The sequence below is a fragment of the Lagopus muta genome, chromosome 19 (assembly GCF_023343835.1).
Source record: "Lagopus muta isolate bLagMut1 chromosome 19, bLagMut1 primary, whole genome shotgun sequence".
Classification (NCBI taxonomy): Eukaryota; Metazoa; Chordata; class Aves; order Galliformes; family Phasianidae; genus Lagopus; species Lagopus muta.
This window is the reverse complement of record NC_064451.1, coordinates 1,094,810-1,114,966: the sequence shown is the minus strand read 5'-3', so window position 1 is coordinate 1,114,966 and position 20,157 is coordinate 1,094,810. Positions and strand designations below refer to the sequence as shown.

At 51.6% G+C, this 20,157-nt stretch overlaps 2 protein-coding genes across 2 annotated transcripts in view; both read right to left on the bottom strand.

The window, feature by feature from the left end:
* Positions 1-20,157, bottom strand: part of LOC125702617 (lipocalin-like) — a 54,805-nt gene that overhangs the window by 24,666 nt on the left and 9,982 nt on the right. The window lies entirely within an intron of this gene.
* On the bottom strand, positions 9,928-10,992 carry LOC125702757 (olfactory receptor 1E2-like). Its single transcript, XM_048966465.1, has one exon. It carries the CDS (start codon positions 10,990-10,992, stop codon positions 9,928-9,930), a length of 1,065 nt encoding a protein of 354 aa, XP_048822422.1.

Genomic DNA, 20,157 nt, shown 5'->3' with positions numbered 1-20,157 from the left:
GCAGAGCTCTGCTCCATAGGGTCAGATGTCCTGTGCGGACTACATCTGTACCCTGCTCCTGTTTGCCCTGATAAGCCCAGTCATTTCAATGTGCTATGAAAGGGCCAAGCCCTTGCTTCTGCCCTGCATTGTCCTTGTCACAGATGGATAGAGGCCAAGCTCAGCCATGGTTATGTTTTGGATCTGATCTGGAGGAGGAAAGGGCAATGCTGGCTGGGGGAACCAGGGCAGCTCTGGGAGCACCTCCAGGGCAGCACAGCAGGAAACCGCAGGAGGCAGTGCTTTTCTGCTGGGGATGGGGAGCAGGGCAGGGAGTTACCAGCTCACCTGGAGCTGCTGGGGTCAGGATGAGGCTCTGAGCACCTGCCGGAGCTGTGTATGTCCCCATTCATTGCCGGGAAGTTGGACCAGATGGCCTTTAAAGATCCCTTCTAAGTTAAATGATTCTATGATTGCAGGATGGGAACACACTGCAGCATGGGTGGGACCAGGCACTGGCCCCTGGTGGAGTGAGGAGCACAGGGACCTGGTCTGCCACCGCAGAGATGACCTGGACCGTGGGTCTGCAGTGTGACTGCAAAAGTAGGGGCCAGGACATGGAAAAGCTACACCTGCTGCATGCCTCCTCTTCTGTCTCCATCCAGGGACTTCTCATGGAGTGGGGTTCTGAAGGTCAGAAGCTGGTAGAGAAAGGAAGCAGGAGTCTGTGAGGGGTTTTCCCCATGCTGCATACCCAGGCAGGGGATATCCTTGCATCCCTGCAAGGCACTCAGCACCCAGGAGCAGGATGGAGGCTGGAGCTCTGATGCAGGGTACATAACTCTGGCAAGAAAATGACGGATGAAGCCCATCTCCTGCCCCAGAAAGAAAACTGAGGAGTAACATGGCACAGGGGAAAGATGCTCAACAGCCATCCAGAGGGACAGACAGGCTAAAATCCTCTGCAGACTCCACTTCCTTGCAACACTTCTGCCTCTCGCCCTGTGGATTTCCTGCAAGGGCTGCATCTACCCCAGCTCAGAGATGCTCTCTGTGCACGGCCACTCTCAACAACTGGTTCTGCACAGTGGTTGCCAGTGGTCTGAAAGGAAACAGCCATGAGGGAAGTGCCCACCCCTCCAGACCTGCCCCATCCCCTGCCACCACTTCTGTGCTCTGTGCAAGACCCCAGCACAGGGCCTGGAGGACCGGGGGCAGGCGCTGCCACTTGCCCTTACTGGCCTTAGGCAGCACCATCATCTGCTCCTTGGGAAGGCCCCTATGGCTCATGGTGTCTGAATTTCACTAACATGTGGGCTTTCACTTCAGCATCCCTGCCTGCAGGGGACAGACAGTGTTGTGACCGGCCAAAACTGCCCCAGTTCTCCTCCTGGCAGACACTGGTTGTACACCTGAGTGCAGTGCTGCCAGAGCCCCACACAATCCAGAGCAAGTGGGTAAAATGTCCGGCAATTCCATTCTGCTTGCTGGAAGGCCTGGCCCATGCAACCCACACCTCCCGGGCTCTTGCTGTGCTTTCCTGTACTTTCTTCAATGTTTTCTGTAGAGAAACAGCACTGAGATGGTCATTCCCTGGTACAAGTGGTCACTGAGGAGGATGGTGTAGCTGCCACAGGCTGTACTGAGCTGCCCGCAAATGAGGTTATCTTCCACTGCAAGAGAAAGTGGAGAGGGCTTCTTCTGGCAGGGGGAGAGCTTCATGCCTCCAGGGATGGAGATGGGACAGTACCATAAGCCAAGGAGGGATGTGGTAGCTATGGGATGGGAAGGAGATGAACTCAGGACATTTCTTCCTGCCAGGCACGGGCTGAACTTCCCTGTGCCTGGGGCTCCTGGGCCTCCAGCAGCTCCTGGAGCCTCAGGCACCACCTGGCTGCCATGCAGGCTGGTGTTCATCTTCCCACAAGCATCCTACCTGCCTCAGCCCCATCCTCTGACCCCACATCTGAGCCCCTCCACCCTACAAACCTGCACCCCTCCTCTACATCTCCGCTCTCCTCTGTGCCCTTTGCACACCCTCACCCTCTCCAGCACTCTGACTGCCTGTGCCCCTGGGGCACTCCTCACCATTCCCAGGGCCCACTCCCAAGGCCAGTGCTGCTCCTGTGGCTCACGACACCAGGGGCTTTGCTGAACTCCTGTGCCCTTCCTTCCCAGGGAAGCTCTGTGCTGGCTGTGAAGAAAATGCTCTGATTTCTGTCTCTCATCACTTTCTAACCAAGACTGGACACCTTTCTAGAAGGTTCATCAACATGATTAATTAAGCTGAATGCAGAGGCGAAGTGGGTCCAGCAGAATCCTATAGCCAGTGCTAAACAAAGAACTAATTTTCTCTTCAGGTTTATAAAGCATACAAAGCCATGCCAATCTTTTCCATTGAGAAGCACGTTTGATTTTGGCCTCTCTTCTCAGATGTGGTCAGAAAATGACAACCGAAGGCAATCTTGCATGGATATAGATCAAATCCAAAGGTGTTTCTGTCTCATTTCTGTCACTTACTGACACTCCTGCAGTCCTTGACACAGCCTGGTAGTGGTGCAGAAGCAATAATCCGAAGCAGTTGCTCATACTGCACACTTGAAGGTGCTTTACAAACGCCCACAGACGCATTAAATCTCTGGCTCCACCTACAGCTGGAAGGAGAAAATCTGCCCCATCGCACCAGGTTTCCTTGCGCAGTTCCTTGCTGCGCTGCTCCCGACTGAGCTGTACTTCAAGGCTGAACCCTGAGCAGAAGCAGCTGTTGGACAACTCTGGCCTGGACGGAGAGCACAGCAGCCCCCGCTCTCATCTCCTGAAGCCTCCAGCCACAGGCAGCTGTTCCCATCTCCTCTGTGTTTTCCTACTCCTCGTTCCAGGTTGGAGGACAGAGGCGAGTTATTGGCTGCTCCTCTCCACGCACACCATCAGCACACGCGTTACCAGATCAGGAAGCAGTGGCCTCCAAAGGAGCACCTATGTACTCTTCTACGTTGTATGAAGAACTGAAGAGCTAACAGAGATGAAAGCAAAAAGGAGAGGAGCCCATAGGGGAAGCTACAGAAAATGAGAAGATTTACACTGGCACTTAACCACAAATCAGTTTTGACGATAATTTCACCGTTCTTTTCTGGCTTTATGGTGCTTAAAGCCATCTTCCCATTTTTCTTGAGATCTTCAATCCAGCTGGACTGCGAAGCTATGGCAGCAGTGTGCCACCACCCAGCAAACTAGAAAGAATGACTGCACCAACGAATGCAGGAAACAACAGGAGATTCAGGGGTAAAGCAGGAACCCCATACGCCCTCTTCACGTGCTGATGGGTTTAGAAAAGCAGCTCTTATGCAGGGCAAAGCTCTGCTGTGAAGAGCTAAGGGAATGCAAAGAACTCTTGGACAAACTCAGGTACTCTGTAGCCCTCACTAGGCTGCTGGCTGTGCCATGAAGCACCAGGATTTGTGCTGTCAAATGCCAGAAAGCTTGAGGGGTCTGACTCCCAGCAGGAGCTGGGTCCTCGTGAACACACAGCTGGGCTGTCCTTGACCTCAGATTGCCTGCCCTCCACTATGGAAAAATTCCCTTGAACAGTGTGAGCTGTGCTGGTCCAAAATGTTCCATCTGAAGGTTTTTTGCCCCAGGCCTGAAGCACTGACAGAAGCAACAGCTGCAGGAACCAGAAAATGACTTTCATCTTGAGCGCCAGCCTCATGCTGGGCACAGCCCTGCAGCACGCCTGCAGTGCATCCACAATTTTCACCCTTGTGCAGCTCCTCAGAGGCACTCAGCAAACCCAGCCCTGCCCCCTTGGCCACCCTTGTGCTGCTTGGAGCCATTGCAGAGGTGGCATTGACAGCTGCACCCAAACAGTGTGCTCCTGCTGGGTCTGGCACGGAGGGTCAGGAAGAAGGGGGGAAACTCCCTGCCACCAACAGTGCCCACAGGGACAACGCAGGAGGCTCAGAAGAGTGATGCAGAGCCCAGAGCAGTGCTTTTGGCACTCTTGGGTGGCCCTGCCTTGTCCATGGACTTGGGCTTGTTTGGTTTGCATAAGTCACCTGCACTGCATCCCTAAATATTCATTTGCTGCGGGTTAAATCTCCGTTCCCTAGATGATTTTTGCTCAGGTGTGCTGTTGTAGAGCAGTGCTCTCTGCACTTTTTGATCACACAGCTCTAGCAGTAAAGAACTTTTGAGTTCTCCAATGCCTTGAGCACCTCCAGTACGCATCCATTTTTATAAATGCTGTGGTTTAACCTGGCGGGTGACTTAGCACCACTCAGTTGTTCCCTCATTGCCCCCTTCCTGGTGAGATGGGGAGAGAATAAAAACCAACCAAACAAACGACAAAGGACTTGCAGGTTGAGATGAAACTATTTACTGAGATAGAGAAAAGGAAAATAGTTATGATTATATATGTGTGTGAATGTCTATAACAATGATGCACAAGCAATTGCTCACCACCCCCAAGCTATGTCCAGCTAGCCCCCAAGCAGAAAAAGAGTGAGATGAACTTGCCCCCTTCAGAACTCCTTCCACTTGATGCCATATGGTATGGAATATCCCTTGGGTCAGTTTCAGTCAGCTGCCCTAATTCTGTTCTCTCCCAGCTCTGTATGACACTGCTGAGCAGCAGCTATAAACACTGGAGTGCAATCAACGTGGTTTTTCTCCTGGAACCAAAACACAGCATCAGACCAGATGCTCTGAAGAAAACAAGTCAGCTGAAACTGAGATGATATCCACCCCTTTCACACCACTTACATCACGCTCAGGGCTCACAGTTTCTACACATCCCAACTAATTACCACCACCTACCTTGCTTTTTGATATATATACACATACTATTCATGCAAATTTTCCATGATATTCATTCAGTTCATAACTTCTGGCTTAATCTGTCAAGACAGTCATTCAGTGCAGGAGGGACAAGTCGCAGTGTTGGGTTACTGCATGCAGAAGCCAGTTCTGGTTCCACTGGTGTTCATTCTTTAACCTGGGTAGTCCTTACTGTACTGCTGTTAACAAGACCATAATGACCATAATAACGATGACAGCAGTGTTATGTAGTAATTTAACATCACACAATTTAAATTATTGGCTGTTCTCACCCAGCATCAAATCACCTTGAGGTACACAGTGACATCCTCACTGTTCCACACTACTCACCACCGGCACTCAGGTCCTTGAACGAAAGCAATCCCACCAGTAAACCTGCCTTTGCCCGAGGCAGGAATGACCCAGACTGTCTTGCCCAGTAACTTCATGTGCAGCACCAGCATTTATCTCCTTCTGCAGTATGCAGGAGGTTGGGCTGGGCAGGACCAGCTCTATTGGCAGACCCCCGAGCACTGACTAGCCAGGTGGCTTTTGCTCCACGCTGTGTCCCAGTGTTGGAATGTCCCAGCACCCATTGCTCGCAGTGCAGTCTTTAGCAGCCCGTTGTATTGTTCCATTTTTCAGGGGCTGTGTGTGACAGGGGATGTGATGCACCCACTCAATGCCATGCTGTTTGGCCCAGGTGGTTATGAGGCTGTTTCAGAAACAAGTCCCATTGCCAGACTCAATTCTTTCTCGGTGCCATGTCACCACAGGAAGGCCCAGCGCAGTATTTTGTGCAATGGCACGGGGCACAGGAAATGTTTCTGGACATCTGGTGGTTTCTTCCACCATTGTAAGCACGCGGTGTTTGCCATATCAACTTTGTGGGAGTGTGATATAATCCGCCTGTCAGGCCTCCCCATATTTATGTTTCAGCCTCTGTCCTCCACACCAAAGAGGTTTTATCCACTCGGCTTGTTTAATTACTGCACATTTCACATTCATGGGTAACCTGTGCAATAGCATCCACAGTAAAGTCCGTGCCTTGATCCCGAGCCCCTCTGTAGACTGCATCTCTTCCTTGGTGGCCTGCAGCATCATGGGACCACCAAGCTAGAAATAGCTCACCTCACATTGCCAGCCTGCATCTACCTGAGCCACTTCAATCCTAGCAGCCGGATCCACCTGCTGGTTGTTTTGATGCTGTCAGTTGTTCTGCTTCCATTGCTGTAACCACTGCCATAGGGCAGTTTCCAACACCCAGAGCACTGCCACTTTTCTCATTCAGCAATGAGTAAGGCCAGTTGGATGCCTTTTGCTCCTGCAGATTGGCTCGATTCACCCCTTCCTGCAGTAGCTTCTGCAACTCATCGCGTGGGGGGGTTCCATACAGCCTTCCATCTATGATGCTTTCCCACAGTGCAGCAGGACCCATCAATGAACAGGGCAAATTGTTTCTCATTTTCTCACAGTTTATTATATGGTGGAACCTCTTCGGCGCTTGTCACCTCCTCTTCTGGAACAGTCCAAAACCTTTGCCTTGGGGTCAGTCCATAATCACCTCTAGCACTCCTAGATGACTGGGTTCCCTTTTTGAGCTCACTGTGTGATCAGTGCTACTCAGTTACTCCACGTAGCACCAGTTGCACGATGTGTGGAGGGGACCATTCCTCTGAACATCCAGCACAGCAGAGGCAGTTGAAGTGCCGAGAGGAGCTGTGCTTCACTACCGGCTACTTCCAAAGCAGCTTGGACCCCTTCATATGCTGCCAGTATCTCTTCTTCAGCTGGAGTACAGCAGGCTTCACATCCTCTGTGTCCTCAGCTCCAAAATCCTAGAGGCAGTCCTACAGTCTCCCCTGGGGCTTTCTTCCAGAGGCTCCAAGTGGGGCCATTCTCCCTGGCTGCAGTTTTTTATACCTTGTCCTTTCTGGACTGGTCAAAGGCCTACTGCCTGAACTATCTCCTGTTTAACTTCTTCAAAGGCTGTTGCTGCTCGGGACCCCACATGAAATCATTCTTCCGAGTCTCTTGATAGAAAGGATTTACAATCAGACTGTAATCCAGAATATGCATTCTCCAGAAACCCACAACACCTAAGAAAGCTTGTGTTTCCTTTTTGCTAGCTGGTGGAGACATAGCAGTTTATTTATTGCACCCACGGGGATCTGACAATGTCCATCTTGCCATTTTATTCCAAAGAACTGGATCTTCTGTGCAGGTCATAGAATCATAGAATCACCAACGTTGGAAAAGACCCACAGGATCAGCCAGTGCAACCATCCACCATCACCAACAGGTCTCACTAAACCACGTCCCTCGTCACAACGTCCAAATGTTCCTTCAACACCTCCAGGCTCGGTGACTCCACCACCTCCCTGTGCAGCCATTCCAATGCCTGACCACTCTTCCAGACAGGCAGTATTTCCTAATATCCAGCCTAAATCTCCCCTGGTGCAGCTTGAAGCCGTTCCCTCCAGTCCTATCACCGGTTACACGAGAGAAGAGGCCGAAGCCCGGCTCACTGCAACTCCCTTCAGGCAGTAACGGAGAGCAGTGAGGTCCTCCTGAGCCTCCTCTCCTCCACACTGAACACTGCCAGCTCCTTCAGCCGCTCCTCATCAGCCCTGTGTTCCAGACCCCTCACAGCTTTGTTGCTTTCTTCAAACCCGCTCCAGGCCTCAATGTCCTTCTTGCACTGAGGGGCCCAAAACTGGACACTTCACCTTACTTTGCTTGACAGCAAAACCAGCCTTTAGAAGGATTTGAATTATTTTCTTCCCTTTCTGAAGGGAAGAACTTCTGCTGTGTTGCCCCACACAATGATTTTGCCAATGTACTGCAGGTGTTCAGGATCTTCCCCCTGTTCCACTGCAGTCTGGATCAGCCCATGTGTTTCCGCCCCTAGAGCAGCTGATTCCAGGTACTGCACACCCCAAGTACAAGCCAACTGCAGCCTGCACCCTGCTGCCGAAGGCATTGAGAAGAACACCCCAGCTATGTCAGCTGTGGCACACCGCTGCGCCTTTGACTCTGGTTCATGCTGCAGCTCTGGCACGCCTGGCACAGCAGCACTCAGCGGTGGTGAGGCTTCATTTCGGGCACGATACCAGTGTCAGCCTCCACTCTCCACCGGACTTTCTCACCAGCCGTATGGCACCAGTGCTGATCGCTCCTTGGTTCTCCAGTGGTTGAACCAACCGATGAACGGGAATGAGACGTTCCCAGACAGTGCAGCATTGCCACTGGTGCAGCGCTGTTGTAGCAATGGCATCTGCTGATCTTCTGCTCTTAGCAACCCCACAGCAGAAGGGTCTTCTGAGAGACAGGCAAGGCAGACAGCTGCTTCATGCCCTCCATCTCCAAGGCAGTCCGAAAGCCCACCATTTTGGTACCATTTTGGGTCCTTGAAGTACTCTCCTGAGATAATCCGTACCAAGGATGTGCGAAGCCTCTGGGCCAATCACAGCAGGATGCTCCTGCCATTCATTTCTGGTTAGGCTCACTTTGGCCTCCAGTACAGTTAGCTCGTGGGATCCCCTTGTCACTCCAGAAACACCAATGGGTTTTACCCCTTTACAACATGATGGCATCAGAGTACATAAATAGGGAAAAAATCAACACTGTGACCAGCAATTATCAAAGCACCACAACAGCCCATGTTAACACGCTCCGGTCAGGCCTGCTGTTATCTCCACCCTTTGAGCCCCACGCTGGGCACCAAATGGACTGCTGTGGTCCTGGAGGGTAAATCCTGGCAGGATAAATCACATCCTACAAAACACCAAATAAACAATTCAATCCTAGCTGAAACCAAGACCATAAATTACATACATGTACTGCTACTGCATATTATAAAACGTATCAAAAATAGAAACTGTAACAGGACGAGAAAAGGTGATGTTTTAAAATGGTATTAAAGTATTTTATTTATTGGTGGTACAAAGAATATTTTCTTCCCACCCCAGTGGACTGTCTTGCACAGCGCTGGGGTGCACGCAGCCAACATTTGAGGCCACTGTTACAGAGAAAGCAGGTAAATCTTGTACAAGGGAAATGTTTCCTTTATCTCTATGACTCTGCTCTTTATGTCAAGCTCAGTTTGTCCATTCCTGTCATACTGACAATTTTGTAGCTGTCCTGCAATCCGGGTTCCCGAATTGGCTCTGTCTTAAAGATACGCTATGGGCGCATGTGCAGCAGCCTCACTTCAGCTGGGTAAGTCCTGCTGGGAAACACTTCTTTCCACCAGAGGAGGAGCTGTCTCTACTCACAGAAAACCAGTTCCCACAATTTCTGCTGAGTAGGAATCTCCAGTCTTGCTTGCAGAGACACCACAGCTCAGCATTCGGCTGAGGTCCAAGAAGGATGTGTTTCACTGTGCCTGTAGGCATATTTTCTTGTACACGAGATGCAGTTGCAGTGTCTTTTCAATTGCCTTTATCTGTGACCCGCAAACAACGTTTTCCCAGCTCTGTATGATGCCAGAAGCCCCGTGCATTCTTTCTGAAAGCATGGCATGAGCCAGAATAATCTGCTGTCCCCAGGGATGCTCAGGTGCCACCTCCACTCCCACCTTGTCACCACCGTTCTGCATGCAGAAGCAGATGTCTGTTCCCAGGGTTGGCTTTGATTCCTGAAACTACAAAGATCAATCCCATGACAATGGTTTCCCTACTTATCCATATTTTATTGCATTAAGAGAAAAGCATCCGGCTCTGCAGTGTCTGCAAGTCCAGCCCAGACAAGATTATCCACCACTTAGCAGGAGATGCTTACAGCACGGCAGTACTGCTGCACTTCATGTTGTTTCACCTCAGAAAGAGGTGAAGGAATAAAAGCTTTGCTTAGGAATAAAAAGGCTTCCAGAAAGCCTGACAAAGCCCCACTGCAGATAAATGATTAATAAAAAAAAAACAGCTCTTCCCAAGGGCACTGTCACAACAAAGGCACTGCGTGGACATTCAGTACAACTTCTTTACCTGGACAATACCTATTTCTTAAGAAAACAGCTCCCAGAATTATTTATCGGGAAAGCTGTGGCCAAGGCATAGCAGTGTTATGGATCTGCTCCTGGTCTGCTCACAGCCCTTCTGCCTGTCACTGGTCTGAGGGTCCCAGCTGCCCCCATCACGTTGGGTCACCTGCAGCGTGGTGAGGACAGAGGCTGCTCTGCCCATGGGGGATGTCAGTGATACCCCTGCACAGGGCTTTCCTGATGGCCCCCTGGAACTCGCTGTTCCTTAAGCTGTAGATGATGGGGTTCAGCATGGGGGTTACAATGGCGTACATCAGGGCGAGGACCTTGTCCATCTCCTCGGAGCTGCTGGATTGAGGCACCAGGTATGTAACAGCCCCAGCCCCAAAGAACAGGGACACCACAGTCAGGTGGGAGGTGCAGGTGGCAAAGGCCTTCTGCCTCCCTGCTCCCTTGTGCAGCACGGCCTGGAGGATGGGAACGTATGATGCGAGAGTAAGGAGGAAAGAGCCCATGGCAATAGTCGCAGCCAAAGCATATGAGACAGCCTTGTTGAGAAGAGCATTAGGGCTGCAGGACACCTCCAGCAAGAAGGGGATCTCACAAAAGAAATGGTTGATCACGTTGGACCCACAGAAGTGTAAGTGGGCTGTGAGGAGGGCCTGGATCAGAGATGAGAGGGAGCCACTCAACCACGAGACAGCCACCAGGCAGCGGCAGATCTTCTTGCTCATGAGTGCTGTGTAGTGCAGGGGGTGGCAGATGGCCAGGTACCTATCGTAGGCCATGGCAGCCAGGAGCACACACTCACAGCCCCCAAAGCAAAGGAAGAAGTAGATCTGTGTGATGCAGCCCACCAGGGAAATGGTCTTCTGTGGTGAGAAGGAGTCTCTGAGGATCTTAGGCAGTGTGACAGAGGAGTAGCAGACGTCCAGGAAGGAGAGGTGGCCCAGGAAGTAGTACATGGGGGACTGCAGGTGAGCGTCCAGCCAGACCAGGGTCATCACGAGCAGGTTCCCCAGCACAGTCACCAGGTAAATGAGCGAGAAGCCCATGCAGAGGAGCACTTGTGTTTTGTAGGCGGTGGAAAACCCCAAGAGAAGAAATGAGGTGGGGCTGCTGAGATTTCCCCCTTGCAGGGACTCGGGGTTCATCTGTGGGGAGAGCAAGAAGAGATGCGGGACAGGCAGAAGGAGGTGAAAGCTCAGCCCTGCCATGGGACATCTCCATCCCTCTGTTCTTCTGTGTCATGGGCTGAAGCTGTGCCACAATCTCTGGCAATCCTTAGATCTCACAACTGGCTCAAAGGGCTCTGAGATGGGAGAAGTCTGCGAGCAGGTGATGAGTCTCAGCCCATGGGGTTTCAGTTCTCAAGTCAACACCACAAGAACCACACATGCATTCCCCTGCGTGTTCCCACTGCCCCAGAGCTTTTTCAGCTGGCACAGGGGCTGCTCTCTGGCCGCTTACCCCAAGAGTTGCCAGCAGGCTTAGGTAGAAAACAGACAGACCTGGCCAAAATGGCTCCAGCTCTTCAGGCAATGGCTTGAAGAACTCATGGCAAAGCCATGCAAACCAGCAAAAAAAGCCAGCAAAGCCACCTCCCCATGTCACCTTCTGAGCTAAGACAGGACTGCTGTTAAGTGAGGCAAAACTCTGCATTGCCCAAGTAACACCAGAAAGCAGGGATCTCACACTGTGGTCAGTAAGGATCCCAGGAACTGTTAAACAAGGGAAAACAGAAGCAGTGCCCACCACGTAGGCGATGTGATCAGCTATGTGGGAATTCAGGGCTGGGCTGTACATCTGTGCTGGTGCCCAGCAAATGAGGAAGGTGTATAACTGGGGAGGGAGGGAGGAGCTGACAGCCCGGGGTTCGGTCTCATGAGCAAGTCTGTGGTGCTTGCAGAACTGGGAACCTCCAAGAACGCACTCCGTCCAATGCATGGAGGCATTCAGCAGGAGAGGAGAAGCCTTTCAAGATCCAGTATGGGAGAAGTGACACATCAGGCTTTAAACCACGAAGGGACTGGAGGCTGACGGAGAGGCGTGCACTCCCCATGCTCAGTATGGCATGTGCTGGTAAACAAGGGCACGACCACAGAGGGGAGAGACAGAGGAAAGGGAAGAACCTGTAGAGATGATGGCAGCTGGGACAACAGCACAGCTAAACAAAAGGCTCATCTCTGGCTCAGGAAGAGCAGATGGTCCATAGGAAATAACATAAATGGTTGTGGCGTCAGGCAAAGCCAACATGGAGGAGCTCAAACTTCTACATGAAGTGTCCCATAACAGCAGATATTCCTGGAGGTCAGAGAAATAGCTGCTGTAAGCAGAGCAGACAGTGGAGAATCACAGAATCGTAGAATGGATGGAGTTGGAAGGAACCTCAAAGATCATCTAACTCTAGGAGGAGAGTGCAAGAAAGGGAGATGGGGAAGGGGAGCACAGCACAACACCTTGAAAGACACTGGATCCAGAAGACTTCCTGGGGAAGGAAGATGTGCTCAGATCTCAGCCAGACCGCAGCAAGGACAAAGCCTAAGGAGAGAAATTCTGCCAGGAAGAGTACATCTTTGGAGGGGGGGAGGCTATAAATCACTGGTCTATTAGAGGCACTCCAAATACCCTTGGATGTGTCATCTCACACGTTTTTACCAGGTCACAGCATGAAGTGATCTGATGGGGTTTTTGTTCTTGTTCCTGAAAAACAGGCTGCTTATAGAAAAGCTATTTGTAGAAAATAACTTCAGCTAGAGTAAGCATGAGTCAGTGTCATTTTGTGTAAATGGGAAGATCAGTAAGAGCAGAATGGTGGCTGTATCTGTGATCATGCACAAGTCAGGAAAGCAAGTTATTGCAGCTGGACAGATTTGGGAATTCAAGTACGCAAACATAGAAAATGAATGATGCTTTGTGAAGCCAAAGGTGAAGCCTGTCTAAAACGCCCTCCCAAGCTTGAGGGAGGGCAAGATGACCTTCAGAGGTTCCTTCCAACTTCAATCATTCTGTGATTCAAGCAAGCAAGCAGCATACGTACCCTGAGGACAATGTTTGGAACAAGTGGAATGCCTGCAAGGAAAGAAAAGAAAAAGCCGTAAGAGGAGTCTCTACTGAAAGATGAAGGAGTACAGGGAGATAATGAAAACTGTGTGCAGTCTTAAGAGATTAATATACGCTTTTCAGGCATGTAGTTGAAGTACAGGCAGCCATGGGGTGCTTCTCAGCTCCGTGAGGTCAGAGCACACCCAGCCAGTTTTCCAGGAGAGCAGTGGCAATTTATGGCACAGGGTGACCAGGACAACCCGAAGGCATGGGGGCAGCAGCATCACACAGGGAGGAAAGTCTTCAGAGGTCTGCTGCACATCGGGGGCTGCAGGAGGGGAGTACATCTTCCAAAGGGAGATTGTGCTGGAAAAACTAGCTGTCCAGTCTTTGTAAGACACTTGTTTTTTTTCCAGCAGTGGGAATGACACAGCTATCAGTTGCCTAGATCTCAGAAAACAACTCCCAAGCTCGGTTAACTCAGGGAGGAGCAGGGGTGAAAGAGCAGGGAGCGACAGGAAGAATCGTGGGAGAGCTGGGGGAGAGGCTGGCCCCAGCAACAGCATTCTAGATCAAAACACCAAGGGCTGTGATGTGTTGCAAATAGGAAACCAATTGCTGGGGGTGCTGGTGGCTGTGCACAGGAACTCTGGGACCAGGAGAAGGGCGCCCACAGGGACTCTGCTGGATACCCACAGTCCAGTCAGTATGGGGTAATGACAATTGTGAGTGTAGCAGAGAAGCCAAACTGGCCTTGGCAACAGCAGGAATAGTTTGTAATCTGTGTGGGAAAATACCAATACCAAAGAACGTTAGTGAGACCTTGCTGGTGGTGCACAGGGAGGGAGGACCCGCTGCAGCAGGAGGGAGCTGCTGTGCTGTGGCACTGAGCCTGGCGAAGGGAGGGGGCATGGCGTTACATAGCCGTCCTGGAGAAGCAGAGCCCAAAAGGGAGCAGGCTGCTGCATGGGGAGCAGAGCCCTGCACAGAGCATGCTGCTGTGGGTGAACCTGGCACAGACAAACCTGTGTCAGCTAGCAGCTTGAACTGTTTCAGAAGCGGCTTGAACCCAGGAATCACCTCAGTTCTAATGCACCAAGGCTTGGATAAGGAACCAGGGTAAAGGCAGGAGGGGATCTGGTTCCTAAATCTGTGACCACTTAGAACTTTTACCTTTACTTAGAATAAAACTGCTCTAACTGTAAGTAGGCGTCCACAGAGCCTTTTGTGTCAGTTTAATAATGTGGAGGTGGAAAACCACATGCCTGGTTCCCCTGGAAGACAGCACACAGACAAACCCAGCACCCACTCCAGTCCCTCCCTGCACTCCATGGCTCTCTGCCTCCCTGCACCTGGGGACATACCAGACTGCAGTCTCCCTATGAACTAGTTGCTTCAGTGGAGGGTGCTGGCAGCAGGAGGGCTGAGCCAGAGCAGGTTGCATGTGCCCCCTGCCAGCCCTGAGAGGGAAGAGGAAATGTCAAAGCTGTTGAGCAAATGGTATACAAGTGGCACCTTTGTTTCATTTTCTAATAACTATATGGGTTTGCAGTTAAATCTGCAGTCATTGGAAGTGTCTGTTTGCCTTTCTGCTAATTAAATTGATTTTGATTTGCTATCAAACCTAATATGAGACAGGCGAGCTCAAGATAGAGCAGCAGATCAGCTCTCCTCGCGAAGCACATGCCTACACCATGGTCTCTGTAGGTTTGCAGAACCACATCATGGCAAGGCTGGGAGCAGATGGCAAATGCAGCAACACACAAGCAAGCAACGTGTCTGTTCCTGCTCAGAGCAGTGTTTGCAGATAGGGCAAGGTTCCTCTGGTGCTACATGCAGGCAAGCTGCAGATGGGTGAACTTTGGGACGTGTCCCAGGCCACTGGGTACTCAACAAGCTGCCAAGTAGCACTGCAAGGACACATATCTGCCTGTTCTGGTCTTGCAGGACCATGTGTGGGGTGAACTCCTTCCCTCCTTGACCCTATAGCTGTCCTGTTGTTGAGTATTTGCCCAGCTTGTTGGCTGTGGACTCCTGATTGTAGGATCATAGAATCACAGAATAGCTCAGGTTGGGAAAGACCTTAAAGATCATCAAATCCAACCGCAGCCTAACCAAACTACCCTAACAACCCTCTGCTAAATCAGGACCCTGAGCACCACATACAGACAGTTTTTAAACACATCCAGAGGTGACCCAGTGCCTCACAGCTTACCTGGAGATGATGCTTCCTCTCTTCACACCAGGTGCATCTGGCAGCGCTAGAAGTTTGGGACAGCGGGGTGAATTTGATATACGCCTCGGGGGCACGTGGGAAAGGATCCCCTGTTACAGCAGAGCACGTAATTGCTCAGGCGCAGCCACTTAGGCAGAGCGGTTTGGGATGCTGTGGGAGCACACAGTGAGTAAAGGCAGCAGAGTCCTGAGGATGCTGTGCCAGCCCCCCAGAGGCTGGGACTGGGGCTGGTCTGAAGCTTCCTGAGCATCTTGGCCGCTGCGCTCAGTGCTGATCCCGCTGTGGGACGGCGCAGCGCTGCAGGCTCTGCAGCCCTGTGGTCTCAGAGACACCCATGAGAAAGAGCCCGAGTCCAGGAATATGTCAGTTAGGCCTTTCTGCCTGCTCTCTTTTCCAGCTTGTTTCCCTCATTTTTGTGACCCAGAATAGCTTTCTTTGATAACCTTGGTTTCCTCTAGACAGCTGATCTGGATTGAAGAGTGACTTAGGGGGCTCCAGCAAGCTGCACTGCTTCTCTGCTTCCAGAAGCTGCTCAGAAACCTCTCAGCTCTGAGCAGTTTGGGGCTCTGGGAAGAAGGCTTTCCCCACACCAGTCTGCAAAGGCCAGAATGGGGCCTGAGAGCATTCCCACCTCTGGTGAGGAAGTGATGGTGCAGCTGGGCACAAACAGGAGACTCCCTCCATGACACGGAGCTCCTTTGGACTCAGCCTTTCTTCTACTGCCAGCACAGCCTCCATTTCCCCCCACAGAAGTATTTTAGAGCTGAAGTCTCCCTCCCTCTGCCTCCCCATGGCAGCCTTGGTCCTCCCTGCTCTGCGCCTGGAAGGCTGGGGGGCAGGGAGCAAGGTGTGAGGGGTGGGCCTTTCCTCTGGTCTTGATCATGAGCCTAATTATCGGATGGCCAGTAATTAACCAATAATCGCTGAGTGCTAGGTGCTCTGCTAGTGGTGTCTGGCTGGATTCTTGGTAATTAGTGTCATTTCTTGGCCTGGGATTTCTGCTGGAAGGTCCTCGGGGCCTCTGGTCCTGTCAGACCAGGCTCTGCCAGGACTTGCTGCTCAGTTTGGGCTCCTCCAAGGACAGGGGCCCTTTGGAGACCTGCTCCAGTGTGGGACCATCTTCACTATGAAGAACCGTTTGTTTCCTTTTGTCTGACAGAGATTTCCCGTGTTACAGCTTGTGTCTGTGCCCTTCGCCTCGCCGTGCTGCACCCCAGGCAGGGCCTGCCTGCACCTTCTCCTTGTGCTGCCTTCGGGCAGCTGGAGATAGCAGTCAGAGATTCCTTCTCTTCTGAGGGCCAACCCAGCCCAGCTCTCAGCCTCTCATCAGACATGCTGTACTGCAGGCCCTGGCCAGCTTAATGCCCCCCTCTTCATCCCTCCCCCATCCTTGCTGTGTTAGCCAGGGCATTTCCTGCCCTGTGCAGCCCCAGCGTGGGCCCTTCCCTGCAGTGGCACTTCCACAAGTGCTCCTTGAGCTGCCCTTCGTTAGCCCACACCAGGCTGCGCTGGTTGCCTGCTGCCTGCAGCACAGCTTGTTGCCCTCTGGCTGTACAGCCTTGTGGCATGGGGTTAACCTCCCCAGGGGCAAGAATTTGCAGCAGCCTTGGCTGAACATCAGGGGTTCGTTCTTTCCTGTTTCTGTGGGCTACCGACGCCTCTCTGAATGGCAGCCCTGTCTGCCAGCACAACCCAGAGCTTTGCTGTGCCCAAGAGGCACGTTGTCACTGTTACTGGGCACTGTAGGACTCACACATCTTCATGCATGTCAGGGGATGCTGGTGCTGACAGCTTGGGAAGTCCCCAGCCGTGTTGTTTCGTGCTTTCAGGCCACCAGACATGTCCCATTGGCTGCGTTGGGTCAGCCAGTCATAGAGCCAAAGCATTAAAACACATCCTGTTGTGATCCAAGCTGAAAATAGCCACATGCCTTCAACAGAACCTCTGGAGGAAGCAGCAATTCCCAAAGCCTGTTGTGTCCCCAGTGCCCGTGTCTCATGAAGTTATGGCCCAAAGGACACCTTGCTGCCCCAGGAACAGTCAGGTCTCAGTTGATGTCATTAAAGTTTCTGAACTTCTGCAGCCTCAACTTCTGAAAAGGCTCTAAGGGGCTTGTTGTGTCACTGCAGCGCCTGGAGACAGGAGCTATATTTGCCCCTTCACAAACTTGGGAACAAAAACTGTTTATTCCTCTGTGGGGCTCAGACCCAGCACAGAGGAGTCAACAGGCAGTAATTGGCAATTTAAGTGTAACTCACTCCTGACCCAGGAGAGTTGAGGTGGATTGTGCCTGTGCTCAGAGCTATTGCCCACTGGCACAGGTCCCCAGGGGGAACAGATCCCAACAGATGGGCTGAGGGATGGCTCAGGTGGGCTGACACGAGCCAGGTCCCACGTTCTGCTGCACCTGGGGAAGCCCATGGTCTCACCCCACGTGATCCAAGATGGATGGTGAGATCCAGCTCCTGCTGCAGTGACCGTACCACCCGCTGCAGGCAGGGATGCCCAGGGGGGCACCCACGAGGTTCTAACACACGGTTGCTCTGGGTGGTTGGATGTGCACCCATGAGGCATGGCACAGAGGTTTTAGGCCCCACACGTGGGATGGCTGAGAATGTCCAGGCTATGAGCCTCTGGCAGGACTTGGTTCGTGGGGCAGAAATCAAAAGGCTGTTCTCATGACAGCCAGTGCCGTGCTTAGAGACAGAGATGCTCCAACACAGTTGCATTCTATTTTTAAATGGAAAAGAAAAAAAAAGTCAGGAGGATTAAATACCACATATGGCACAGAGATTGTTTAGAAAGTCCAGCTCAGAGCTTTACTCAGAGTGCTTAAATTGATATTAGAAAATACAAACCCTAAACAATGTTATAAAGGGAAACCAGAATGACCGAATCAGTTTAAAGAAGCTGATCAAAAATAAGATAGATGCTCTTAAATTTGTGGAAGTTACATCCATGAGAAGGCAGTACATTGAGCTCTGGTAAATTTATCAGCAGTAAAAGAAGGCAAGCAATGAAGGCACCAGAATTTGGCCACTTTCTTTGAGGGACAGCATCTGCACTTACAGCCTCTTCTTCAAATGTTCCAGGACCAGGAATTGAACATTGGAATCTGTTTGACCAGGAGCTGGTCAGATTCAGGTTGAATATTCAAGGAAAAGATGGGAAAGCGAAAAAAAACCCACTGCAACTGCCTTAGCTGAGAAAAAGCTTTGTTAGATCCCCAGCCAGGAAGATCCCTTCTACAAACACTTGAGAGGCTCTGTCCTGCCAAAACAGAGGAGCAAGACAGCAGTGAAACAGAGGAGATGGCATTTCCAGTCCAAATAAACTAAGTATGAAACTCAAACGTCTCACTGTACCAAGTCATCTGCTGCTCTGGCTCATCCTTGGTAGCTCTAATTTGCATCAGAAAGCTACAGGAAGCAAATGCTGTGCTGGATTTTGAAGAGGTTGTCAGCGGTGAAGTGACAACATAGAAGTCAGTGCACTTTGCAGAGCAGGCAGGTGCTTGCAAGAGATGTAACTAATGGGAGAAATGGTTGGTGCACGGACGAACTATGTCACAAGGCAGGCAAAATCCAACTTTTGCCTGGAAAGTCACACCTCAAAAACAGAATCTGTGGAGGAGTCAACAAGATAGGAATGTTGGACATTATCTCGTAATCTTGGAAGGGTTTTAAAGCTTGCAGAGGACACTTTGCCACTGACGGGGAAGAAGATCCTCACTTGAGAGAGAAAAAAGCGCAATCAGTTTTCCAGGGTGTGAAGATCACTCGTATCACAGGCAAGCACTGCAGCCCTTGACTGCGAAGTCTCCAAGAGTTAATAAATAAAGAGTTCAGCACCTCCCAGCTGCTAAGGACTCCCTTGCCCCATCACCACTCTGCTCTCTCCCCTGCAAGCCGTCCCTACCAGCTAGGTGCCTGGTTGTGCTCAGCTGCACCCATCTGCTCCTCTCTGCAGGATGCTGCCAAGGCCCCAGGAAACCGACCTCAGCAGACTTGAAAGGTGGGCCTGGGTGAATCTAATGAGGTTCAAGACAGCAAAGTGTAGAGGGCCAGAGGAATTCCAGGCATCTGTACAGACTGGGAGGATTCGTGAGAGCAGCCCTGCAGAGAAGGACCTGGGGGTCCTGGTGGGTGAAAAACTGGATGTGAGCCAGCAGTGTGCATTGCAGCTCAGAAAGCAAATGGGATCCTGGGCTGCATCGGAAGAGGGGTGGCCAGCAGGGACAGGGAGGTGATCGTCCCCCTCTGCTCTGCTCTTGTGAGGCCCCATCTGCAGCACTGCGTCCAGGCCTGGAGCCCCCAGTACAAGAAAGACAGGGAGCTGTTGGAGAGGGTCCAGAGGAGCCACAGAGATGAGCAGGGGGCTGCAGCACCTCCCCTATGAGGACAGGCCGAGGGAGCTGGGCTTGTTCAGCCTGGAGAAAAGAAGGCTGGAGGGTGACCTCACTGCAGCCTTTCAGTACCTAAAGGGAGCCTACAGACAGGAGGGGAGTCAGCTCTTGGAAAGGGGAGATAACAGCAGGACAAGGGGAAATGGTCTGAAGTTGAGGGAGGGAAGATTGAGGTTGGATGTCAGGGTGAAGTTCTTTACAGAGAGAGTGGTGAGGAGCTGGAACAGCTGCCCAGAGAGGCTGTGGTGCCCCATCCATCCCTGGAGGTGTTCAAGGCCAGGTTGGATGGGACCCTGGGCAGCCTGGGCTGCTGTGAAATGTGGAGGTTGGTGGCAGGGGGTTGGAGATTCATGATCCTTGAGGTCCCTTCCAACCCTGGCCATTGTGTGATTGATTCTGTGAAACCTTTTGCACAAATTCAGGGTGAAAGTCCCTTGGAAATCACTGACTATACCATGATATCCGGACAGGCTTGCTGGGAGGTTCAAGTATTGCAGATATCATCTCCTTTCTTCTTGTCCCACTTGCTCCTCTTTGCCCTCTATCTACTATCTGAGGGCACAGTCTGCAAGGGGACGTGCAGTGCAACATGGCACAACAGCCAGGCAGGGCAGGAGCTGTGCCCTGGCACCCAGCACCCTGACCCACAGCACCCTGCGCTGGACTCCCAGGATGGCACTTGGCTACCAAGAACAT